The 27,793-nt window shown below is 42.9% G+C and overlaps 1 protein-coding gene across 1 annotated transcript; it reads left to right on the forward strand.

The window, feature by feature from the left end:
- The first annotated feature begins 12,896 nt into the window (after positions 1-12,896).
- On the forward strand, positions 12,897-27,571 carry ARL2 (ARF like GTPase 2). Its single transcript, XM_073604879.1, has 5 exons — positions 12,897-13,052; positions 19,766-19,876; positions 20,350-20,512; positions 24,718-24,798; positions 26,439-27,571. The coding sequence occupies exons 1-5, from the start codon at positions 12,988-12,990 to the stop codon at positions 26,571-26,573; spliced, it is 555 nt and encodes a 184-aa protein (XP_073460980.1). The 5' UTR covers positions 12,897-12,987; the 3' UTR covers positions 26,574-27,571.
- The last annotated feature ends 222 nt before the right edge of the window (positions 27,572-27,793 follow it).

Consider the following 27,793-nt stretch of genomic DNA (forward strand, 5'->3'; position numbering starts at 1 on the left):
GGCAGGGCAATGCGGAGCTAACCATTCATATAGAGGGTACAAGGACTGCACCTGACTAAGAGGGGGCAGGTAGACATTAACAATAACATATTTCTTGTTGTATATGGTCAACACCAACATATCTCCCATGAGGGTCCAGATGTACATCATGGATTAAACACGGTATTTGTTTACTGATCAGAATAGACACCCCACTGGAGTATGTGGAGTAGGTCGCATGAAATGCTTTTTGTAGCAATACTATGTGGTATTGTGCATTTTCAAATATTGAAACAGTAGCAACCTCTTGTATTTGGAATTGAGTCCCCTGACATTCCATTACAGGAGAATCAAAGACTCTTTACCAGAGTTAGCCATCATGGAATACCAGGAAGGCGCAAGACCAGGATGAGACCAGCGAGCCACTCTGCAGTAAAATCATCATAGAAAAGAGCATTGTCTGTGTGTGTCTTCAGAGTAAATGTGTTTGAGCAATAGAAGTTATATGTGCATCCTTAACCACTTCAGCCCCGGAAGAATTTACCCCCTTCCTGACCAGAGCACTTTTTGCTATTTGGCACTGCGACGCTTTAACTGACAATTGCGCGGTCGTGCGACGTGGCTTCCAAACAAAATTGACTTCCTTTTTTTCCCACAAATAGAGCTTTCTTTTGGTGGTATTTGATCAACCCTGCGCTTTTTATTTTTCGCGCTATAAACAAAAAAAGAGCGACAATTTTGAAAAAAACGCATTATTTTTTACTTTTTGCTATAATAAATATCCCCCAAAAATATATAAAAAAACAATTTTTTTCCTCAGTTTAGGTTGATACATATTCTTCTACATATTTTTGGTAAAAAAATCGCAATAAGCGATTATGGATCGGTTTGCGCAAAAGTTATAGCGTTTACAAAATAGGGGATAGTTTTATGGCATTTTTTATTTTGATATTGATATTGATATTTCATTTTTAATAATTTTTTTTAAATGGCGGCGATCAGCGATTTTTATTGTGACTGCGACATTATGGCGGACACATCGGACATTTTTGACACACTGATTCCTGTGTAAATGACACTGGCAGTGAAGGGGTTAACCACTAGGTGGCAGTGTAGGGGTTAAGTGTGTCCTAGGGGCATGTTTCTAACTGTGAGTGGCATGGCTGTGTGTGACATGTGACTGATCTCTGCTCCGATGACAGGGAGCAGAGATCCAGTGACACTGTCACTAGGCAGAATGGGGAGATGCTTGTTTACATTAGCATCTCCCCATTCTTCCTCCCCGTGAGGCGATCACAGGTATCCCCACGGCGATCGAGTCTGGGGGACCGGCGACCCGACTCACGGAGCTTGCCGGGTGCCCGCTGGCCGCCTCTTAAAGGGGAACGTACGGGTATGTGGTTTTGCCTGTGCGAGCCATTCTGCCGCAGTATATCTACGTGAAGCGGTCGGCAAGCGATTAAAACATATATCCTCCCCTCCCCCCAAAAAATAACTCCCTACCCTGGCACCAAAAAATCAAAACACCACGGCCAAAAACAGGGGCCAAAAAGAAAAAAAAAGAGCTGATGCAGGGTTTGTTCCCATAACTTGTCAACAAAACTTTAAGCCACTAGGACCCCGTGAAACTTTGCACACAGGGCTGGTATAGGTAAGGCACACCCTAAAGAGACTTTTGGCAGTACCTGGGTAAGTTCCAGAGGCAAGGTGGGTGAGGGAAAACTGGGGTTAACTTCAGTAGTGTGCCTTGTAGATAAGGTGCTCCGCTTCTGGAACATATGGCCAGTGGCAGGATCCCAGCTTCCATGAGTGGCTGCATCAGGCAGAATTGTATTCCAGTGAGGAGGTCATGAAAAGAGTCAGCTGGAGTATAGCCAAGAGACAGATGGGGGTTTCAAAGTAGCGGGTGGAACTACCATCCACCACCCTAAGCTTGCTGGGGTACAGGAGGCTGTATTTCAGGCCATTCTCCTGGAGGCGCTTGTGGACCCCCATGAAGGAGCGACGACGTTGTTGCACTTCAGGTGAGTAGTTGGGGTGCAGGGAGATCTTGGAGTAGAGCAGAGCTCCGCGGCATTTCAGCTGCCAGCAATCTATCCCCGTCACGGTAATTGAGGAGCTTAATCAGGAAGGGTCTAGGTGGAGCCCCAGGAATAGATGGCGTAGTGGAGACCCAATGGGTCCACTCCACTACAAATGTGGGTGGGAGATCCGTGAGGCCTAGCAGCGTGGCGAGGAACCCTTCAGCAAATTCAGCAGGCTTGGCACCCTCGGCCCGTTCGGGGAGCCCCACCACCCGCAAATTGTTGCGACGGAGCCTGTTCTCCATGTCCACTGTTTTTTTGTGCAAGGATTGTACCTGTTTTTGGAGGATTCTCAGTTCCCTGGAGTCCTCGTGCACCGTGTCTTCTACCTGAGATATGCGGGATTCCACCTCGGACATCCGGGACCGGAATTTGTCCATATCGTGCCTGAATAGTAGGGATGAGCCAAACACCCCCCGGTTCGGTTCGCATCCAGAACATGCGAACGGACCGAAAGTTTGTGCTAACATTCAAACAAAACAAAAACAAAAGTGTGAATTTTAAAGGCTAATATACAAGTTATTGTCCTAAAAAGGGTTTGGGGACCCGGGTCCTGCCCCAGGGGACATGTATCAATGCAAAAGAAAGTTTTAAAAACGGACGTTTTTTCGGGAGCAGTGATTTTAATGATGCTTAAAAGTGAAAAACTAAAAGTGAAATATTCCTTTAAATATCGTACCTGGGGGGTGTCTATAGTATGCCTGTAAAGTGGCACGTGTTTCCCGTGTTTAGAACAGTCCCTGCACAAAAATGACATTTCTAAAGGAATAAAAGTCATTTAAAACTTTTTGCAGCTGTAATGTAATGTCGGGTCCCGGCAATATGGATGAAAATTATTGAGAAAAACAGCATGGATACCCCCCCCAGCCCATTACCAGGCCATTTGGGTCTTGTATGGATTTTAAGGGGAACCCCGCACCCAAATTAAAAAAGAAAAGGCATGGGGCCCCCAGGCCCTATACACTCTGAACAGCAGTATACAGGTGGTCCAAACAAGACAGGGACTGTAGGTTTGTTCTTAAGTTGAATCTGTTTGTAATTTGGAACAGGTACATTTTTTAAGTGTAGCTCGAGCCACAAAATCTATTTTTAAGCTTTTTGGATAACATAGGAAAGGGTTATCATCACCCCTGTAACATTTGTTTTGCTGTCTGTGCCCCTCTTCAGAAGATTTCACCTCACATTCTGTCCAAATGACAATTGGATTTTGAAAATTTGGGGTTTTTAGGGAAACAAGGATTGATGATAATAAAGCATCAGTGGAGACACCTTTTTCCCAAATTAACTCTTACAGGAGAGAATTTCCCTTCCCAGGGGTAGATTTCCTCTCGTTTCCTGTTGTCTCCCTCCGTTTGTAAGTAGGAGTCGTTTGTAAGTCGGATGTTTAAAAGTAGGGGACTGCCTGTATATACTATACAGCCTGCCCTATATACGCTGCAGAAATTTGGGTCTTAGGTGTTGGTGGTACCAGAACACTGTAAGCCCTCACAGTTACTCTTGGTGGGCGCTGGAACGGGCCGTGCTATGAAATATTATATCAAGAATTATAATATATTATTATTATAATATATAATTAGCTGGTGATCCAAGAATGATTCATTTTTATGAAGGTGAGCCGATTAACCGAGTCTGTGGACAGGCGTACTCTGTGATCGGTTACAAAGCCTCCAGCAGCACTGTATGTGCGTTCAGATAGAAGGGTGGATGCAGGACAGGCCAGTAGCTCAATTGCATACTGTGCAAGCTCTGGCCAGTGATCCATCCTCAAGACCCAGTAACCCAGTGAATTTTCGATTGGAAAGGTCTCCAAGTCTGATCTTGCCCCAAGGTATTCCTGCACCATGTAAATCAGACGCTGGCGATGGTTGCTGGAACCAATCAGACCTTGGGGCTGCGGACTAAAAAATTGTCTGAACGCATCGCTTCTCCTCCGCTCCTTCTGCGACTGACCGAAGCCTCAGCAACACGTTATCCAGGAGGACCTTGCAACCTCCCAGGCTCTGGAAACGCATTGCACAAACCTTTCTGCAAGGCCTCCCGAAGATTTTTCATCCTCTGCTCCCTCTGCGAAGGCTGGATAAGTTCCACAACCTTACCCTTGTAACGTGGATCAAGAAGGGTTGCCAGCCGGTACTGATCCTTCTCCTTGATACCACGAATCTGAGGGTCCTTTCGCAGGCTTTGCAGGATCAGGGAGGCCATGCAGCAAAGGTTTGCTGAGGCATTCGGTCTGGAGTCCTCTGGGTCACTAAGGACGACATGATCCGCAGCCACCTCCTCCCAGCCACATACAAGTCCATGGGTTTCTGGGGACTGAAAACGATCCCTTGAAGACTGCTGCTGATCCTGAGTGCCAGGCTCCACCTCCATGCTGACACAATCCTCCTCCTCCTCCTCTTCCTGTGTGATAGGCGGGTCTGCAGGAATACTGTCTGGATAAAGGGGGCCTTGAGAGGTAAGGAAGTCCTCCTCTTCCTCCCTCTGTTCTGCCTACCTCTGTTCTGTCCATTATTCCATGCAGCGTGTGCTCCAACAGGAAGAGAAGAGGGACAGTATCACTGATGCATGCACTGTCACTGCTCACCATCCTTGTGGCCTCTTCAAATGGTGACAGAACAGTGCATGCATCCTTGATCAGTAGCCACTGGCGTGGTGAAAAAAAGCCAAGCTCCCCTGACCCTATCCTGGTGCCATACTCGCACGGGTACTCATTGATGGCCCTCTGCTGCATGTGCAGCCTCTGCAGCATTGTCAACGTTGAGTTCCACCTGGTGGGCATGTCACAGATGAGGCGGTTCTTGGGCGGTTGCATTCCTTTTGAAGGTCAGCCAGCCGAGCACTGGCATTATATGACCAGCGGAAATGCACACCGGAGGGACTTACCCGCACAAGAACCGCTGCACCACCAAATTAAGGATGTGATCCAAACAGGGAACATGGGTCAAGTGTCCCTGTTGGAGGGCGGAAAGGAGGTTGGTGCCATTGTCGCAAACCACGGTTCCTGCCTGAAGCTGGTGTGGCATCAACCACCTCTAAACCTGCCCCTGCAGAGCTGCCAGAATCTCTTCCCCAGTGTGGCTCCTGTCCCCTAAGCAGACCAACTCAAGCACCACATGGCATCTTTTTGCCTGCGTGCTTGCGTAGCCCCTAGAACGCCTATGGAGCACCGCTGGTTCTGAGGTCAAATCTGCACAGGAAGAAGCCATAGAGGAAGAAGAAGAGGAGGGGATGGAGGAGAGAGGTGTGGCAGAATCACCACTACCAGCATTTTGGAGGCATGGCGGAACAAGCTCCAACATTACTGCACCCTGTCCTGCATCCTTCCCAGCTGCCAGCAGGTTTACCCAGTGCGCCGTGAAAAAAAGTTAACGTCCCTGTCCATGCCTGCTGGACCATGAGTCAGCGGCACTATGCACATTACCACTGACCGCCCTGTCCAACGAGGCCAAGACATTGCCTTCCACTTGCCGGTAGAGAGCCGGAATGACCTTCCGAAAAAAAAAAAAGGCATTTGGGAACCTGCCACTGAGGTACTGTACATTCCACAAATTCTCAAAAGGGGGCAGAGTCTACCAGCTGAAAAGTCAGCAGTTGGAGTGCTAACAATTTAGCCAAACTAGCATTCAGCCGCTGAGCATGTGGATGGCTGGGACCGAATTTCTTACGACGGTTTAGCTACTGGGGTAGGGAAATTTGCCTGCTACAATTGGATTTAGGTGTACCGTTAGCAGATTGCCTGAAAGTGATTGGGACACCTAATTCTACACCTTCATTCCTCTCAGTGCAGGTCTCTGAGAGGACTGAAGGTGTAGTGGGGTTGGAAATCCCAGGTGAGGAGCAAGGAGAGGTCAGCCTTGTTCTTTGGTGTGGGTCTTTTAAATACTGTTGTCAACGGACTGCATGGGAGCTCAACATATGTCTGGTCAAACTTGATACGCTTCAGACATATGTTGCAAACAGCAACGGTGCGATCTGCTGCACACGTCTCAAAAAAGGTCCACACCAAAGAACTTTTGAAAAAACGTGCGGAGTCAGCAGCGCTCTGCACATGCGGAGCTCTGCGGTGTGATGCAGTCAGTTGGCTGTCCTTAAGCTGGCCCCTGGGGGGCAACCTGCCTCATTGGAGATGTGCCTCCTCCTCCTCTCTTCTATCAGGCACCCACATAGAGTCAGTGACCTCATCATCTCCTCCCTCCTCACCACTGGAGCAAACCTGGCAGTATGCTGCAGCTGGGGGAACATGACTGCCAGTTTCTTGTCCTTCTTGGGCACCCCCTCTCTCTGGGCTCATGTTACTGCCTTCTTCCTTAACCTGGGTACCATCATCGAAGCCTTGAAAATGCTGCGCATCCTCCTGCAGCATGTACCCAACACTGTGTTCGAACAGTTCGGGGGACTCCTCAGGACATGATGGTGGGGCTAGGGAAGGAGTGACTGATGCCATTGAGCCAATGGAATAGACCACTTTGGCAGCTGCATTGGCAGCCAAACTTGTCTTAGCCTGGGTGACAGAGGATGAGGAGGATGAGGACAAACGTGCCCCACAGCCACGTGCTGAGGATGCACCACGACTAGCACTGTTGGCTATAGACACAGAGCCTGCTTGCCATCCTTTAGTGGCCTGTGAGCGTCTGCCTTTCCTTGGTGGCCTTCCAGACATGCTGAAAAATTGGATTGCAAAACACCGCCTGAAGTTTACTAGAAAAATTTCACCAGGAATGGCTGCAGTCGGGTATAGGCTTGGCTAGACTAGAATGCAGTGGATATATATGTAGGAGACTGTATATATATATCTGTATGCACTGCAGATCACTGAATCACCTGTCTGCCTGCCTGAAAGTGTCGTTGAAAACATACACCATGAATGGCCTATAGTCAGGTATAGGCTTGGCTAGACTAGCATGCAGTGGATATATATGTAGGAGACTGTATATATATCTTTATGCACTGCAGATCACTGAATCACCTGCCTGGCCTGCCTGCCTGAAAGTGTCTTTGAATACGTACACCAGCAATGGCCTGCAGTCAGATATAGGCTTGGCTAGACTGGAATGCAGTGGATATATATATATGTTGGAGACTGTATATATATTTAATGCACTGTGGATCACTGAATCACTTGCCTGCCTGCCTGAAAGTGTATTTGAAAACGTACACCATCAATGGCCTGCAGTCAAATATAGGCTTGGCTAGACTGGAATGCAGTGGATATATATATGTTGGACACTGTATATATATTTAATGCACTGCGGATCACTGAATCACTTGCCTGCCTGCCTGAAAGTGTATTTGAAAACGTACACTAGCAATGGCCTGCAGTCAGATATAGGTTTGGCTAGACTAGAATGCAGTGTTTATATATGTAGGAGACAGTATATATATTTTATGTACTGCGGATCACTGAATCACTTGCCTGCCTATCTGAAAGTGTATTTTGAAAACGTACACCAGCAATGGCCTGCAGTCAGATATAAGCTTGGCTAAACTGGAATGCAGTGGATATATATATTTTGGAGACTGTATATATATTTAATGCACTGCGGATCACTGAATAACTTGCCTGCCTGCCTGAAAGTGTATTTGAAAATGTACACCAGCAATGGCCTGCAGTCAGATATAGGCTTGGCTAGACTGGATTGCAGTGGCACTGGAAGAGGCAGACTACGAGGGACCCCCCAGCAACAGGCATTTAGAGCTTGTATTGAATTAATCTTATGTGATCCTGCCATAAAAGTATCCCGAATGTTCCTGGCCATCGGTGACATTTTTTATGAGGATACCATGCTGGATGAACCATCTTGGTTACCATGGTGTACTGCGGAGCCTGTGACATGGATGTTATGATGGATCCACGCCGCCCCATGCCAGGAAGCCGTTTTTGTGGTTGTGTCAGTCTGCTTATATAGAGTTTGCTATCTGGTAAGCAGGATTTTTATGTGGTTTGCTGCACTTTGGATATCCCTCTCCATTATCATCCGGTGGATAGTTATATGCTCATTTGTTTTTTAACATCTGGTAAGCGGCTTTTTTGTAAGGTATATGCACTAGCTCTCCTAATGGAGGTTATTCACTTTATTGCATGAATTGCATGTCACTCACGTAACGACCCTATGTGTGCCTATAGGCACTGGGTGGTCTTATGATTTTTTTATGATTTTGTCACTGGTGGAGTGTCACACTTTTTTTCTTTTCTTCTGGTACTCAATCTGTGTCAGTATTACGCTATGTTTTTTTAAAAGATTTTTTTGGGTAAAATCTCCGTGGATCCAATTTGGTTTACAAGTGCGATTCGTCCAGTGCATACCGGGATTGGTTCCCTAAAGGCCCAGGCTGGGTTTAAAGCCACCTGCTCGACTTGGCTTGCTATTTGGTAAGCATTTCATCTAACAGTAAATTTGTTTCACCTGAACCTCTACTATCAGCAATTGGACTACTGAGGATTTTTTGTATTCACATTTTTTGGCTGTTGGACATTCTTTCACAAGGAATATATTCATTTTTTATTAAGTCCTTTTTTTTTCAACCAATTTTTTGTATTTATTTAGTATGTCTTTAATGTGCGGCTTTTTCATTTTTATTTTGTTAGTGGATATATATGTAGGAGACAGTATATATATATATATTTTATGCACTGCGAATCACTGAATCACTTGCCTGCCTGCCTGCCTGCCTGAAAGTGTATTTGAAAACGTACACCAGCAATGGCCTGCAGTCAGACATAGGCTTGGCTAGACTGGATTGCAGTGGATATATATGTAGGAGACAGTATATATATTTTATGCACTGGGGATCACTGAATCACTTGCCTGCCTGAAAGTGTATTTGAAAATGTATACCAGCAATGGTCTGCAGTCAGATATTGGCATGGCTAGACTGGAATGCAGTGGATATATATATATGTTGGAGACTGTATATATATTTAATGCCCTGCGGATCACTGAATCACTTGCTTGCCTGCCTAAAAGTGTATTTGAATACCAAAAAAAAATGTATTTGAACACCAGGAACGGTCTGCAGTGAGATCTAGCTAAACTGGATACAGTGTATATGTATATATATATATATATATATATATATATATATATATAAATATATATATATATATATAAATATATATATATATATATATATATATATATATATATATATATATACAAAGCCGGGATGTATATATATATATATATATATATATATATATATATATATATATATATATACTAAATACACTGCAGCTAACTGAATCAACTGCCTGCCTGAAGTATATTAGAAACAGTACAGCAGGAACGGTCTGTAGACACTGCAGACACTGCAGCTAACTGAATCAACTGCCTGCCTGAAGTATATTAGAAACAGTACAGCACAAACGGTCTGCAGTGAGATCTAGCTAACTGAATAAACTTGCCTGCTCAAAGTAAATGAAATGACACTCTCTCTCTATCTCTCTCTCCGCCAGCAATACACTACACAAGGCCGATGTGCAGGTGGCCTTATATTGTGTGGGGCGTGGATGTAACCCCCTGAGCCATAATTGTCCAAAGCCACCCTGCCTTTGGCCAATTATGGCTCTCTTTGCTGACGGCGCTGTGGCCAAAGCATGCGGGTCATAGTGCATGCTTGGCCAATCATCAGCCAGCAGTGTACTTTGATGACACAGTGCAATATGGGGCGTGACGCGCTGCTCGAATTTGGCACGAACGCCCCATAATGTTCGATCTTTGGCGAACGATCGAACAGCCGATGTTCGAGTTAAACTCATGTTCAACTCCAACACGAAGCTCATCCCTACTGATTAGGCTGACCTCCGTGGTCACCGTGTCAATCTTGGCGGTAAGTGTCTCCTTTAAGGAGGTGATAACCGCCATCAGGTCCGCCAATGAAGGCTCTGTGTCTCCCATGTTTGCAGGTGCTGTCTGAGTGCTCGCAGTTACACAGGATGGGTAGGAGGGGGCAGAGCGCGTGGCCAAGATGAAGGCCGGTATGATTTAATTTTTTTTTTTAATTATTTTTATTTAGTTTATACAGTTTTTCGATACTTTTTATTATTTTTTTAAGTTTAGTGTTATCGCAAGGGGGCTAACAAGCACTCCAAGTGATAGCATGGGCAGATGGCAGGTCCTCTTTGTGGAGATATTGGGGGTCTATTAGATCGTGCTAGAATAGCTGCATCCCGGCTACATTAGGCGAGGAATGATAGCTGGGACCACTGGCAGCTTTGCCCTATAAAGAACCTTTTCTGGTTCTGTACAAGGCCAAAGTGGTGCTGAGGCCAAGATCCTTTTTCCTTCCTAATGGGGTTTTAGTCTTTCACCTTAAATCAGTTGTAAATTATCAGACATTTTTTTTTTTCTTACCTGCAAGGTAATGTCATAAAGTGCTAGTATGCATCGCATACTAGCACATTATGGTAAACTTACCTTAAAACTAAGCTTTTTGAGATGTCAGAGCTGCAGGTGCTCCCAAATTCACCCGTCTTGCTTCTGGGTTTGCAGACTCTGGCTCTGTGTTTGGACGGAGCTGCGGTGACGTCACTCCTGTGCGGGAGCCGCCGTTCACGGCACAGGGCTCTGAAGGGATGGCACGGGTGGCGGCAGGCGTCCCAATACTTTTGGTAATATACTGTATACAGTATGTACATGTGTTTCTGCTGGGAGCACGCTGGACAATGCACTTCCAGCACAAAGAGCGTGCTCTCACCAAGAGCGCCAAGTCTCGTACTAACGATCGGGAACCAGGAGGCCCTATTCCTGATCACCTGATCGTTGTGATAACCTCTAATTGGCTATCAGACTGATCAGTCACTGTACAGTCTGTCCCATGTGCGTTTTCTCCTCTGAATAGAGAGAGAGATACACACTGTATACATACAGGATGCTTTATAAGGAAACAGAAAAGTGGGAGGAGGGACCACTAAGGGAAACCCTCAAATGGGTGGAAAAAAAAATGCCCCGTACCACATCCCAATATCATATACAAAAAAAAAAACTAGAAACTACATTAAGGACTTTGAAGGTCCACTTGAATAACATATCAAAAGATTTTATTGTACAAAAGTTAAAATAATGTCTGCAACATGGAAATACATGATAATACATACAGTATCACAACTATGTAGAGGAAATTTGTGATATTATTGCGAATTTATCATCACCCTACTGCAGTCAGGTGGTTATGAGCTCGCTGTAAACTTCAACACAGGTGCGTTTAACAGGTCCAAGCCCGCTTCTTCAGGAAATAGAACTACAGTGTGAGCTCTAAATGGTTATCAACAAAAAAAAAACCATGAATGATCATCCTACAAGCAACTGTCACCAACTCCCTCAGTACATGGGACGGTCCACTTGGGTTTTTCCATAAATTCACAGGTACTCAATATGGTCAATAAAGATGTTCAAATGAAAAATTACCTTGTGTCTCGCAGGTGCTGTTCATTCCATCTCCCCCAGGCTGGTGTTATAGTAGTGTGACATTGTGATAAGTCTTTATTTAATATAGTGTATACATAGTGGGGAATTTATCAAAACTGGAGCAACTGTGCATGGTGTGACCAGTCAGCTTCTAGCTACAGCTTGTTCAGTTAACCTTTAAAAATCAAAGATAGAAGTTGATTGGTTGGCATGCACAGCTGCTCCAGATTCTGTCTGCTTCTGTTTTCATACTTTCCCCCAATAATGTACCAAAAAATAAAGTAAAAGATTGATATATATATATATACATATATATATATATATTTTCTTATGGTTGTCAATGGAACTTCAAGTTGTAAAGTGCTGAATAAACTGTCGGCGCAATATAAATCCTGTATAATAATAATAAAAATAGAATAAAATCTTGTAATGGGAAAACCCATTCCAGCAACAACTGACTATCAGGGGATTCACCCTAATAGTGGAAAGATTTCTTCTCATTTCCTGTTGTATTTTTGGCACAGGAACTGCACGAATTTTTCCCCAACAGAAAGGTTACACCAAAAAAAAAAAAAAAAAAAAAAAACTAAAATCGCAAAAAACAACTTATTTTCTTTTGTTCATTTGTTAATTAAACTTTAAAAATAACATTTGAAAATAAAATGGTTTTACTGACATCAACATACAGGTGCAATGAGGTCAGACTGGTAGTATCAGGGAACTGAGCACGTTTTCCCAGGGAAGAATGTTAGGACACAACTGGTTTCATCCAACTAGAACAAGCTAACTATAGCTAGGTTTGCTGCAGTGCTTGCCACCCCTCTGAAAAGGGATCTGTGGTGGATCACTTTTCAGAGGCATTTGACAGGTGGTGAGAAGGCACAGCTCCCAACCGTCCCTGATTTGGAACAAAGTCCCTCTCTCCTCCTCATTTGTCCCTCAGTCCTCCTCATTTGTCCCTCATTTTGGTCTGATCTATAGCGTTGTATATAAAATGCACTATTTATCTTTCAAAAGGTGTTTCCCAGTGCTAAACCTTTCATCCAATTTCTAAACTGTTGCATTTATAAATTCCAAAAGCCAATATAAAGAAATTGTAGAGGTAAAAAAAAAAACACTTGTGGGTTAAACCTATAATTTTTGTTTGTAATTCTCCTTTAATAGGGCGTGGCAGGGGGTGTGTCCTATGCCTACATACTTTTACTAATAATTGCCCCTTGTTCCCATCTCAGAAAGTTGGGAGGTATGTATCACCAACACTCATCAAATGAAAAGAGAATGGAGATTCAAGCAGTAACTGCGCACTGAACCCGGAGAAAACGTCATTGTCCATTTACAAATAAAGCTTTGAGGAACAAACATCTCTGTCTCCAAGGCGACACGCTGGAAGGGTTTCTATTGGCCGTTCTGGGAAGGAAGCAGGAAGTGCAGTTGGTGGGTGTGGTATTAGCGCTGGCTGTCATTGGTCAGAATTTCCGGCAGACGTAGGTGACAGGGAAGCGGCGACATCCCGGGAGAACATGGTGCTGCTGACTATTCTGAAGAAGCTGAAGCAGAAGGAGCGGGAGGTCCGCCTTCTCATGCTGTATCCTGTGTGTGTTTGTGGAGAGGGGGATGGGGACGATCCGCTGCCTGAGGAAGTTCTTGTCTCTCTGGTGGGGAAGGTCTTCCCATTTATACAAAGCACTCAGCCCCCTGCAGCTACTGATGGAGTACAAATCCAGCCATAGCCAGAATATAAAGGCGGGATGGAGGAGCAGGCTCCCTGCAGCTGGAGAGTCAGGGCAGGCCTTTGTTTACTAGCCCAGTGCCTGTATAGGGGGAGCTATTAGAGAATTGGGGCTCATTTATCCTAGTGCACACTATTAGAGAATTGGGGGGACTCATTCATCCTAGTGCACACTATTAGAGAATTGGGGGGACTCATTCATTCTAGTGCACACTATTAGAGAATTTGGGGGGGGGGCCTCATTCATCCTAGTGCACACTATTTGGGGGGGGGGGGGCTCATTCATCCTAGTGCACACTATTAGAGAATGGGGGGGGGCTCATTCATCCTAGTGCACACTATTAGAGAATGGGGGGGGGCTCATTCATCCTAGTGCACACTATTAGAGAATTTGGGGGGGGGGGGGCTCATTCATCCTAGTACACACTGTTAGAGAATTGGGGGGGGGCTCATTCATCCTAGTGCACACTATTTGAGAATTGGGGGACTCATTCATCCTAGTGCACACTATTAGAGAATTTGGGGGGGGGCCTCATTCATCCTAGTGCACACTATTAGAGAATGGGGGGGGGACTCATTCATCCTAGTGCACACTATTAGAGAATTGGGGGGACTCATTCATTCTAGTGCACACTATTAGAGAATTTGGGGGGGGGCCTCATTCATCCTAGTGCACACTATTAGAGAATGGGGGGGGGGGCTCATTCATCCTAGTGCACACTATTAGAGAATGGGGGGGGCTCATTCATCCTAGTGCACACTATTAGAGAATTTGGGGGGGAGGGCTCATTCATCCTAGTACACACTATTAGAGAATTGGGGGGGGGCTCATTCATCCTAGTACACACTATTTGAGAATTGGGGGACTCATTCATCCTAGTGCACACTATTAGAGAATTTGGGGGGGGGCCTCATTCATCCTAGTGCACACTATTAGAGAATGGGGGGGGGCTCATTCATCCTAGTGCACACTATTAGAGAATTTGGGGGGGGGGGCTCATTCATCCTAGTACACACTGTTAGAGAATTGGGGGGGCTCATTCATCCTAGTACACACTATTTGAGAATTGGGGGACTCATTCATCCTAGTGCACACTATTAGAGAATTGGGGGGGACTCATTCATTCTAGTACACACTATTAGAGAATTGGGGGGACTCATTCATCCTAGTACACACTATTTGAGAATTGGGGGGGCTCATTCATCCTAGTGCACACTATTAGAGAATTGGGGGGGCTCATTCATTCTAGTGCACACTATTAGAGAATTGGGGGGGCTCATTCATTCTAGTGCACACTATTAGAGAATTGGGGGGGCTCATTCATCCTAGTGCACACTATTAGAGAATTGGGGGGGCTCATTCATTCTAGTGCACACTATTAGAGAATTGGGGGGGCTCATTCATTCTAGTGCACACTATTAGAGAATTGGGGGGGCTCATTCATTCTAGTGCACACTATTAGAGAATTGGGGGACTCATTCATCCTAGTGCACACTATTAGAGAATTGGATGGGGGGCTCATTCATTCTAGTGCACACTATTAGAGAATTGGGGGGACTCATTCATTCTAGTACACACTATTAGAGAATTGGGGGGGGGGGGGCCTCATTCATTCTAGTGCACACTATTATAGAATTGGGGGGGGACTCATTCATTCTAGTGCACACTATTAGAGAATTGGGGGGACTCATTCATCCTAGTGCACACTATTAGAGAATTTGGGGGGGGGGGGGCTCATTCATCCTAGTACACATTGTTAGAGAATTGGGGGGGGGGGGGGGCTCATTCATCCTAGTACACACTATTTGAGAATTGGGGGGGCTCATTCATTCTAGTGCACACTATTAGAGAATTGGGGGGGCTCATTCATTCTAGTGCACACAATTAGAGAATTGGGGGGGCTCATTCATTCTAGTGCACACAATTAGAGAATTGGGGGGGCTCATTCATTCTAGTTCACACTAATAGAGAATTGGGGGGGGGGGCTCATTCATCCTAGTACACACTATTAGAGAATTGAGGGGGCTCGTTCATCCTAGTGCACACTATTAGAGAATTGGGGGGGGGGGCTCATTCATCCTAGTGCACACTAATAGAGAATTGGGGGGACTCATTCATTCTAGTACACACTATTAGAGAATTGGGGGGACTCATTCATCCTAGTGCACACTATTATAGAATTGGGGGGCTCATTTATCCTAGTGCACACTATTAGAGAATTGGGGGACTCATTCATCCTAGTGCACACTATTAGAGAATTTGGGGGGGGGAGCTCATTCATCCTAGTACACACTGTTAGAGAATTGGGGGGGCTCATTCATCCTAGTACACACTATTTGAGAATTGGGGGGGCTCATTCATCCTAGTGCACACTATTAGAGAATTGGGGGGGCTCATTCATTCTAGTGCACACTATTAGAGAATTGGGGGGGGCTCATTCATTCTAGTACACACTATTAGAGAATTGGGGGACTCATTTATCCTAGTGCACACTATTAGAGAATTGGGGGGGGCTCATTCATTCTCGTGCACACTATTAGAGAATTGGGGGGGGCTCATTCATCCTAGTACACACTATTAGAGAATTGGGGGGGGGCTCATTCATTCTCGTGCACACTATTAGAGAATTGGGGGGGCTCATTCATCCTAGTACACACTATTAGAGAATTGGGGGGGGCTCATTCATCCTAGTGCACACTATTTGAGAAATGGAGGGACTCCTTTATCTTAGTGCACACTGTTCGAGAATTGGGGGGCTCATTCATTCTAGTGCACACTATTAGAGAATTGGAAGAGCGATTGTTTGCATGTTTCTGTGTCCTCATGCTGAAAATGGTATGAGAATTCTCCAAAGATAAGGGGACAACTTCCCCCATAGTAGCTACACTCTGTGTCTAGTCTGCGGTCGTACATTGTTTCTGATCATGCACAGACTTGCTCATTCCATTTTTATAGGGTGAATACTGTAATGATTAAAAGAAAATCGAGCGTTCTGATAACTAAAAATTTTCATCTGAATAGTCCATATTGGCTCTCAAAAGCAATCGTTACAAATAGTGAGATTTTCGTTCGATTTCCTGATGGTGTGTACGAGGCTTTAGGGCTGGCTCACATTGGAATACGTTTTGATCAGTCCTTTAATTTCAATAGGCTGCCAAATGCCCTATAATGCAGAAAAAGTAGTGCAAGCACTACTTTTTCTGATTGCACTCGTATCAAACTGCATAGTATTGTGGTAGCTTGTTTGGTGGCTGCAGTTGCACTGCGTTTGCGAGATACATTTGGGATGCCATTAGCAATTACTTGGCACCTGCATGCATCTCGCAAGGGCAGTGCTTTCACATGTGGTACGGGAAGTGCAGCAGAACGCATTTCCTGTACCATGTTCTGGTGTAAAGAGGCCCTTAGGGCTTGTATACACAATAATCTTTGCATTCACAGTGTTTCTGCATGTGTTTTTGTTTTGTTTACCTGTGGTGTGTATTTTTTAAATAATTTTTTCATTTATTTCAGTCTATTTTTTGTACTTATTTATAACGTTTTGTGTATGTTTGTAGTGCATTCCGGTACAGGAAAAAAATGCAAAATTTAGAATTTGGGGTGTTTTTTTTTTAATGCACATGTAAATTTGGTCCCATATACTGTATGTGCCTCATTTTTATATTTAGCTGTTTGCCTGGAGTTCAGCTTTTAACCACTTGAACTCAAGGTTTTACCCCCTTCATAACCAGGTCATTTTTTTGCCATTCAGCACTGTGCTATTTAACTGGTTATTGCACAGCCATGCAACACTGTACTCAAATGAAATCCTATATCATTTTTTTTTTACACAAATAGAGCTTTCGTTTGGTGTTATTTGATCAACACTGGGTTTGTTCCCAATCAAGTTTCTTCATAAATTTGGGCCAAAATATATCCCGCTTACACGTCTTTGGTAAAAGAAAAAACCCAAGTGTATATTAATTGGTTTGTGCAAAAGTTTAGCATCTACAAATTGTGTGTATACATACTGGAATTTACGCATGGGATCAGTGACTTGTAGTGTGGTGGACAATCTGGCGCTGGCTGGAAGGGTCACTAACTGATTGACATCAATAGTGGCACTAATAGTGATCAGTGCTAATACTATACACTGTCACTGTAAAAGTGACAGTGGCAGGGAAGGGGTTAACATCTAGACTCAATTAAAGGGTTAAATGTGTACCTAACAATGTGTGTAATATGTGCTGCTTTTACTTTACTATGGCTACTTTCACACTGAAGGTGGTTTTCATGTGTTTTAGCGCTAGAACAGTGGGACAGTGCGCTTGCAGGACGCTAGAAAAAGTCCTGCAAACAGCATGTTTGGCAATCTTCCTATAGCCTAGGTCATCTTTATGTAGAGTAACAATTCTTTTTTTCGGATTAGCAGAGAGTTCTTTGCCATGAGGTGCCATGTTGAACCTCCAGTGACCAGTATGAGAGAGTGAGAGCGATAACACCACATTTAACACACCTGCTCCCCATTCACACATGAGACCTTGCAACACTAACGAGTCTCACATGACACCGGGGAGTGAAAATGGCTAATTGGGCCCAATTTGGACATTTTCACTTAGGGGCGTACTCCCTTTTGTTGCCAGCAGGTTTAGTCATTAATGGCTGTGTGTTGAGTTTTTTTGAGGGGACAGCAAATTTACACTGTTATACAAGCTGTACACTCACTACTTTACATTGTAGCAAAGTGTCATTTCTTCAGTGTTGTCACATGAAAAGATATAATAAAATATTTACAAAAATGTGAGGGGTGTACTCACTTTTGTGAGATACAGTGTGTGTGTAATATATTTTGATCTCGATCATAGGTGCAATGCACATGCTCTTGCAGACTCTTCCTCCAGCTCTTTGTCGATACTGAGGCATGGGCATTCAGTTGCTGAGATAGAGGAAATGTCAAAGGACTACAAGTGCAGCAGTCACTGTATTCCTTTGAGAGCTAGAAGTCTGTCTGCCACGAAGGAAGCCAGGATTTGTAGTTTATTTATGGAGCCCTGCACAACTGTGCAAATGTAAAAAGTGACAGCTGCTGCAGGGGTTCACTTGACACCATGTTACCCTACATATGGGTGTAATGAGGTTGAAAAGGTGGAGTTAGCCTTTAAGTAAATACAAATTCAATATTCATATTGTTTAGATACACATTTCAGTGGTGTTCATCGTTAAAGTGATTTTGTTGCTTAAAGTGGTTGTAAACCCCATTTATGAAATCTGTCCTGGGCCTGTATATCTGTAGTGTTTACTTATATCTCTCTCCAAAGCTCTGAGTCCCATGTCTTTCTGCTGCTCTGTTCTTCTGTTATCAGCATGATAACTTCTGACAACTTCTCTGACACAGGAGATAAAAACAGCTGAAAATTTGTGTCGGGGAGGGAACTTCGAGATAGATAAGCAGAGAGCTTGTCTATTCAAACTGCAGCTCTGCGACTTTCTTTGTTCCTCTGCCTATGTAGGGGGGGGGGGGGTATGCCTTTCCTCCAATCCTCTCACTCAGTGTAAGCCCATACTCCCCTCCCTCTGCTGAAACAGGAGGGAAGATTTGCAACACAATGTGCACTTTCTAAAGAATTTAGGAAAGGAAAGACAGCAGATATACGTGTAAAACTTCTGTAGGTAGATTTGTTTCACCTCTGTGAATCATCTGAAGCTGTTCACTTCACTGGGCATAGGAGAAGTAAAAGTCCCATGTAAGAGTTACTGTTAAAGTTGACTTCAAGTACCTGCTGGAGCTGCATGATTCTGGATAAAATAAGAATGGCGTTTTTTTTTTTTTTGTTTTTTATTCATTGAAGTGTATTTTTTCCCCAAAATTTGCTTTTGAAAAACCGCTGCGCTAATAGTGTGACATAAAATATTGCAATGACCGCCATTGTATTCTCTAGGGTCTCTGCTAAAAATATATATATTTAATGTTTAGGGGTTCTAAGTAATTTTCCCTAGCAAAAAATACAAATTTTAACTTGTAAGCAACAAATGTCAAGAAAAAGGCTCAGTCTTTAAGTGGTTAAACTGCCCTCATTTGCAGACCAAAGTCATCCCTTTCTAAAAGAACAAAATGATGCAATGTTTCTTTTTATCTCTCAGCCTGAGCTATTTGTGATAAACTTTGCTGGCTGCTTCCTTCCTCTTCCCTCCTCCTCCCTTGTTACATGAATGGTAGAAATGCTAGAGTAAGATCGTGGGGGGTGGGAAGGTGGGGTTGAATGGAGATCACAATTTTATTTATTTTTATTTTTTTTAACGATTAATCATGCCGTTCTAGCTAGTACCTGCTGTCCATGCAGCTAAATATTCCTCCTTTGAAGTGAAGTCACTGACTGCTCGCCTCTGGAAGTATCCATCCCCTGTGTCCCCCACATCATTTGTATTGGACAGTGATTGCATGAATACCTCAACACCTTTTACATTTTCTTTATGAAAACATGAGTTAAATAGTGCTAAGAAAGCAATAGCTTTGATTATCATGTACATAAATCAAGCATATGTGTTTTTTGCTTTTTTTTTTTTTTTTTTTCTTAACTCCTTACTCCAGAGGTTTAGATAATGCTGGGAAAACTACAATTCTGAAGAAGTTTAATGGCGAAGATATAAACACAATTTCCCCGACATTGGGATTCAATATTAAAACACTGGAGCACCGAGGGTAATAATTGTCCTATTGCCGTTCAGCTGTCTTGTTTTGCTGTGTATTCAGTCAGTGTTACCCAGCCTAATTTCGATCTGTGTGTGGCCTTTCCTGTTTGACCAAAAACAGGAGCCTCTGATCAGTGTATTCTGCCAGCAGTGATGGCCACTGTCAGACTGCAATGTCCCTGGCGGTGGGGGGGTTGGATTCCTCTGTCCACCTCACTTGTGTAGATGGAGGAATCTCTTTTTTGTTCAGCCAGTAGGCTGAATATACAAACAAAAAAAGCTAATTGTCTATGCTTGGCTTTATTCTTGAAGAAAATCGAGCCCACGTGTATTAGAAGCTAGATTGCCCCTTTACTACTTACAGAATTTTTGTTAAGAATTTTTTTATCATGTTTTATGGCCTGTCTTGCCATGTCATGGCCTACCGTTTTTGGAACCACGAAGTTATAATTTATGTTTACCTTTTTGTACTTTATTCTGTAGATTCAAGCTGAACATGTGGGATGTTGGAGGACAGAAATCTTTGAGATCCTACTGGAGGAATTACTTTGAGAGTACAGATGGTTTGATCTGGGTGGTTGACAGTGCAGACCGTGCACGTTTGCAGGATTGTGCACATGAACTAGCTGGGCTTTTACAGGAAGAGGTGGGTGCATAATGACCATAAAAGTCTTGCCTGATACACACTCCATTATTATCATACAATAGAAGGAACTGCTCCAACAGTGCAGTGGGATTTTGAAGATCAGGCAACATCAGCGATCACTGAGTGTAATATTTTGGCAGATAAATTTAGATCTTGTGTTTAATAACCGTAATAAGATTTATTTCCTTCTTGGACAACCATAGATGGTCAGATATCCCACAGAGGATAATGATTAAAATGGGTACTATCATTCCATACACTTTCATGTTTGATATAGCTCATTTCAAAATGTGGATTTGCCAGTTTGGTATAAAACAGTACAAAGGTAGCCATTTTAAAGTGGCATTTCATAGCTTCTAAAGCTTGGTCACATCACTGAAGGGCGGCCCATTTACTCATTTTATGCCTGAATGTACTTTCCAGCCAAATGGAAACACATAACGTATGTTAATGTGTATTGCAGTGTACTCTACATTGCACATTAACACGTCTCATAATGCACATCAGCGATCATTAATGCGCATTGACATTTTTTTATGTGTTTCCATTGATTGCAGTGGAAGAATTATTGGGCAAAACAGCAAAGTGTGAATCCAGCCTGGATGATTAATACGCTGGTTCTTGGAGTTTAGCAATGTTTGTTTGACAAACCATAAAAGTGAACATGTCCATTTTAATGGAGCTTTATTAAAAGTGAATTTTTTTTTTTTTTTTTTTTAAAGCATTATTAAACCCAAAAACAATATATTGCAGCTTACCAATTCATAAATGTGGTGGCTGCAGTCCATTATTTTCACCTGGTGCTCTAGCCAGTAACACGCTTTGTAAGTTAAGGCCCGTACACACGGTCAGAACATCTGAAGTTAAATTTCGTCTGATTGCTGATCGTTAGTATGCTGCTTTTGACAGCCGATTAGGAATTTTCAGCAGACAAAAACTGGATGTGCAGGTTCCAAAATTTTTGTCTGATGTGACCACAACGTCCAATTTTTCTTTTCATTAGTACGGTTTTCTGCCTAAAAAAAAAAAAAATCTGAAGAGCAAGACTAGGCATGCTCAGAAATGAAAGAACACATACAAAAACAATTCAACACATTATGTCACTTCTGACGTTGAATTCTGTTGTCTGAAAATTTTCTGAGGGTGAGTACCCTCTTCACTTTTAATTTAAGAATAGCATCAAACAAAAAACTGACGAAAATTCGTCCAATAATCTGACCATGTGTACAAGGCTTTAGAGTTTCAATTTGTATGCAATCAGGCAGGCCCTTGCACTACATGGTTTTGGTAAATCTGAAGACAAATATCTGCAGAAAATCTAATAGTGTGTATGGGGTCCACCCTCTCCTTAGAATTCCAATGCTGCCATCGAAAGGCATTTCCTTTGCTTTTTAATCCAGTATGGAGACACTTAAGCTTTATACACATGGTCAGATTCTTTGATGAATTTTCGTCAGTTTTTGTTTGACGCTAGTCTCAACTCGAAAGTGAAGAGGGTACTCGCCATCAGAAAACTTTCAGACGACAGAATTCAACGTCAGAAGTGACATAATGTGTTGAACTGTTTTGTATGTGTTCTTTCATTTCTGAGCATGCCTAGTCTTGCTCTTCAGATTTTTTTTTTTTTGGCAGAAAACCGTACTAATGAAAAGAAAATCGGACGTTGTGGTCACATCTGACAAAAATTTTGGAGCCTGCACATCCAGTTTTTGTCTGCTGAAAACTCATATTCTTTTGTCAAAAGCAGCATACTAACGATCAGAAAATCGGCAGATCGTTCATCAGACAAAGTTTATCTTGAGATTTTCTGACCATGTGTACGGGCTTTTAAGGTTTGACCTCATATTATATGGTTTTGGTAAATCTGAAGACAAAATCTTGCAAAAAATCTAATAGTGTGTATGGGGTCTTGGATGGACTTGACTAACCTATTAAAGCAAAAAACTCCACCTAATACTTAAACAGTTACAGCGATGTGTGTGTGTTTTTTTTTTTTTTTTTTTTTTTTTTTTTTTTTTTTTTTTGGGGGGGGGGCTAAAGGCTTTGAATGAATGCAAACCATTGTAATCAACCCTTTGAGTGATAAATTGTTTGCCTCGACCCACCAACTGTCACTTTTGCTAGATAGCTTGGTTTGTTAAAAGAAGTTGAAAAATAAAACTTACTGTCTGGATCAACAAACTAAAGTGAAAAGGAAACCTAATGCAGCCACTACATCTAAGAATTGGTAAGCTGCAATAAAATACATTCTTTATGTTTTTGTTAAATACCAATTTAAAGCACGAAGGAACTAAAGTAAAAATGAAAAGGCTTATGGATTGCAGGAAGAGCTATGTCTCTTCTACAATTACAAAAAAAACTTGCCCGCCTGCTTGTAGTGTTCTGTATAATGTACACTGAGTTGCGCATGCAAAACTTCCTTCACATCTCCATCATGGTGCCTGTGAGCCAGGATTACTGAACTCTTGCACATGTGCAGGAGTTGCGTCATATTGTGCAAACCAATCGAGACAGCCAAAGACGAGCACCCAGAAGAAGCTAGAGATACGGAGAAAATGAAGTACTGCAGACTTTAGTTCCACTTTAAATTGGCTAAATAAATTCCTGGTGGATCAAAACATAAGGTGTGCAAAGTCAATTTTCTTGAGAAGGTGGAAAAGCCTGTCTCCTGCCAGCAGGCTGCCGTGTGTGACCCTTGTTCTGTGTGAGGAAGCAGCAGTTTTTCTGCAGACCCTGCCTAATCGAGCTCAGAGCTTTAGCAGAGAACATATGCTTTGCTAATTGCATGGCTATAGGCCTGATTCTGCAGGGGGCGTGTTGAACCTCTTCAAAAAAGACCAAAGTTTTCATAGCAAGCCAAGGGTCCCATTCTGCAGCAGTTCAGAGGGGACATGCTTTTCTATTCAGGCTTTGGTTTCTTTCTTTAGGCTGGATTCACACCTATGCAGTTTTAGTGCTTTTTGCATTTTTCAGATTTGCACTACAGCCCATTTAACATTGTCTCCTATGGAACACGATCTGTAGTGCAAATCTGCAAAATGCAAAAAGCACTAAGAATGCATAGGTGTGAATCCAGCCTTACAAAAGAAAACAAAGTCTTGCTTTGGTGCACTTGAAATGTTTTTAGCTGATTTGAACTGATGGTTCAATTTGGCTTGAAGGATGGTGGCACTCTACGTTTTCAACATTAATAGTCTTATGTGGCTTGGATGTTCCTCTGACACGGTTGATAAGATTCTAAATGTATTCCAGATTCCATTTTTACTGAGAATAATAGAAGGTGAAACATCTGGCAGTCCATGAGCCACTAGTGTGCTATAGGGACTTGCTGTGTTCTTTCCAGTAAAGCCATGAAATGGATGTGGACCATGCATGTTAAAGGGGTTGTAAAGGTATTTTTTTTTTTTTTAAATAACAAACATGTTATACTTACCTTCACTGTGCAGCTCGTTTTGCACAGAGTGGCCCCAAACCTGGTCTTCTGGGGTCCCTCGGCGGCTGTTTCAGCTCCTCCCCGCAAGAACTCAACACCTTTAATGCGAGCTCTCTCGCATGGTGGTTAGTTCTTGTGGGCGCGCTTCCGTGATACAGCCGGCGGCTATAGCCGCTCACTGTATTACTCAGCCCCACTCCCGGCCAATGGCTGCGCTGCTTTCAATCCATCCACTGTAGCCAATCAGCGGCCAGGCTGAGCAGCGAAGAGGATGTCGGGAGCGAGCGCGGGACTTTCGAGGGGTCAGGTAAGTAAAACGGGGGGGGGGGGGGGGGGCTGGGGGCGGCGGTATTGTCGGAAGTTTTTTCACCTTAATGCATTGAATGCATTAAGGTGAAAAAATGTTTACCTTTACAACCCCTTTAAAGTCTTCATTTTCCTTTATTCATAAAAAAAGAAATAATCTGTTACCTGTTGTAAGGAGTTTCTAACCTTTTAGCAATTCATGCTTTGTCTGACAAGAATTCCTTTTGTTAAAGTGGTATTTTCCACTATATTACATGGCCCAGCTTTTACAAATGTGTGTTGCAATTACTTGTGTTTATCAGGCTTTGTATAGAGGGCTTTAGTGCTGCCAGTTGCTGTATGTGTGTGTGTGTGTGTGTGTGTATCACCTTTCTGCTTACCATATGTCATATATTTATTTATTTATTTATTTATTTATTTTTTCTTCCTTCTCTTTTTTTTTTTTTTTTTATTTCCCCCTCTTCAGAGGTTATCAGGAGCAACATTGCTGGTATTTGCCAATAAACAAGATTTGCCCGGTGCCTTAGCAAAAGATGCCATCCGTGAGGTGAGTAACAAGTCTTGTGAAGTGTATGAAAATGCTCATACTATTATATACATGATCTTATGTAATGACATCACATGCATATCGCTGGAACCCAAGACAACCAGTCAGATTTAAAGTGGAAGTCCAGTCAAAAATGAGAATTTTATTTTATTAATTTATTAATTATATGTAAAATATTTTTATCTTTGACATTATTAATTTTCTGTATAGCTGATTGCCAAGCTTAGAAAGGCTAATCAAGGCCAGACAGTCGTCTTCTTCCCGTTCTTCAGGGACAACCTTATTTCCCCTTTATCTGAATTCTGCATGCTGCCTCTCACTTCCTGAAAACATTGTCCTTCTCGCCTACACAGGCATGCCTACTGTTCATTCTAACCCCCCTGTCTTGCCCAGCCCCGCTCCCATCCTTAGGCAGAGAAGGATAACTTCCTGTCTTCACAGCCTCGTTATGGTTACTAGCTGCCTGAGACAGAGAGAGAACAGGCAAGCCTGGTAAGTATGTTCTGTTCACTGCACATGGCACACATAGAGACACACACACACACTTCTTCCAAATAAGGCTTCAACTTTAAAGTGGAAGTCCAGTCAAAAACGACTTTTTTTTCCCATCAATGCGCCTTTGAAAATCGGCGACTTTGAAAAGGTGCCTGCACTACTTTGATGCGACTTTGATCCAGAGTGTAAAGTTGGATCAAAGCTGCACTCAAAGTGCAGACTTTGTATCCAAAGTCACATGGCAAGTTGCACTAGTGGAAACAGAGCCTTATGCCCCGTACACACGGTCGGACTTTGTTCGGACATTCCGACAACAAAATCCTAGGATTTTTTCCGACGGCTGTTGGCTCAAACTTGTCTTGCTTACACACGGTCACACAAAGTTGTCGGAAAATCCGATCGTTCTAAACGCGGTGACGTAAAACACGTACGTCGGGACTATAAACGGGGCAGTGGCCAATAGCTTTCATCTCTTTATTTATTCTGAGCATGCGTGGCACTTTGTGCGTCGGATTTGTGTACACACAATCGGAATTTCTGACAACGGATTTTGTTGTCGGAGAATTTTATATCCTGCTCTCAAACTTTGTGTGTCGGAAAATCCGATGGAAAATGTCCGATGGAGCCCACAAACGGTCGGAATTTCCGACAACACGCTCCGAACGGACATTTTCCATCGGAAAATCCGACCGCGTGTACGGGGCATTAGTGTGGTTGCCTGTACTATGATCATTGTAGTCTGTGAGCTGAGAGCTCAGCTCCTTCTATTCTATATACGCCCACTGGCTACACAGGAACAGTGTCCCTCCCAGGAAGTGATGTCACTAGCTTTCAGTAACCACACCCATTGGCTGATATTAGGCTCAGAAGGAAGTAGAATTGAAGTCATGTGACAGCACTGGATACTGCAAAATAAAGCTAGAAAAACTGGGATTTTTTGATTTTGAGACGTAAGGCTGAACTTGGCTCACATTAATGATTGCAGTGGAGAATTTAAGTGTTAGGCTGGACTTCCACCTTAACCTTTTCATTTTAGAGCTGTCACAATAATTAAAGTTCATCGGTTACATGTTACTTTAACTATTACAACCAACTATAAAGTAAAAAGAGTAACCCTGTTCATTGCTGTCTCTGTCTTTCTGCAGGCACTGGAGCTGGCTAACATTAAGACCCATCACTGGTGTATACAAGACTGTAGTGCAGTGACGGGAGAAAACCTTCTGATAGGGATAGACTGGTTATTGGATGACATCTCCAGCCGAATTTTTACAGCTGACTGAGGGGAACTCGGTAGAAGAAAGGAAGGAAGTGGTTAAAGAACATAGCAGAACAGAGCATAGGTCTTATTTATTTATTTATTCAGCTGATTAAAATCATAACACAGCTCTGGCATAACTAAGTGATGAGCAGGTATTGTAATGAGAAGAAAGTCAGAAGTGGTGCATGTACTTCAATAACACAAAAGCTTTAGGAGTCGGATATACTGTTCTAAAAAAAAAATTCTTAAAATACAAGGTTGGTGATGAATATCACTTGAGGGTTTAATTGTTTGGTTTTTTTTTTTTATGACACAATACACCAAAACATTTGTAAATATCTGTGCAGCCCGCCATGCACATAGCTCATTCAAAGTTGAGGGTTTTATGAAGTAATGCAACATTTTTGCCACCTGCAGACATTTCCTCACATTTACAATCCAATAGCAAATTGAGGACCAATGCATAAAAGTGGATAGGGGAGAAAGAAGTGACCTAGCTTGATATGTGGGCATGTATGTCTCTGGTCGGTGTAGTTTGGCATGTGCACCCCCAGTGCAGAGCTATGACTTCATTTTAGCAGGCATAACAGCACTGCTTTAAGGAAAATGTGCTCAACTAACTAGTCTTTCAGACAAACTGCCCCAAGGACTGACTGGAAATATTGGTGCAGATTGCCGCTGAAAGAACAGGCATCGGCTGCAACTTTTACAGCATAAGTAGGGGGAAAATTAAAGCTTATGTGTTTGTGTAGTCGTTCACTGCATTAAAGTAAACGGTGAGATGAAATGTGCAAGGGGCTTTTTGCCATAATTTGTAAAGTATGCGCAGCATATTTGTACTTTATGGCACACTTACCCACCCACCAAAGTGATCCTCTGCACCCGGTCGTCTTCCAAGTGAGGATTTTTTAACCCCTTCATGACCAGGCCACTTTTTGCTATTCGGCACTGCTCTACTTTACTTGGCGATTGCACGGTCATGCAATGCTGTACCAAAACAAAAGTTATGTTCCCCCCCCCCACAAATAGCTTTCTTTTGGTGGTATTTTATCACCACTGGTATTTTTTATTTTTTTGCACTATAAATGAAAAACGAGCATACATTTTGGGAAAAAAAAATGTTTTTTTACTTTGTTATAAAACATATATCCATTAAAAATCTAATGTCTCCATAAATTTAGGCCAAAAATGTATTCTGCTACATGTATCTGGTAAACAAAAAAAAAATCCAATAAAAATATA

The sequence above is a fragment of the Aquarana catesbeiana genome, linkage group LG11 (genome assembly GCF_042186555.1).
Source record: "Aquarana catesbeiana isolate 2022-GZ linkage group LG11, ASM4218655v1, whole genome shotgun sequence".
In the NCBI taxonomy this organism is placed as follows: domain Eukaryota; kingdom Metazoa; phylum Chordata; class Amphibia; order Anura; family Ranidae; genus Aquarana; species Aquarana catesbeiana.

Bases quoted from the DNA above. Each gene is read 5' to 3' on its own strand.
- ARL2 (XM_073604879.1), top strand. From the start codon at position 12,988: ATGGTGCTGCTGACTATTCTGAAGAAGCTGAAGCAGAAGGAGCGGGAG. The intron at 19,877-20,349 runs GTAATAATTGTC...TTTATTCTGTAG, and splicing joins AAAACACTGGAGCACCGAGG to ATTCAAGCTGAACATGTGGG. The intron at 24,799-26,438 runs GTGAGTAACAAG...GTCTTTCTGCAG, and splicing joins CAAAAGATGCCATCCGTGAG to GCACTGGAGCTGGCTAACAT.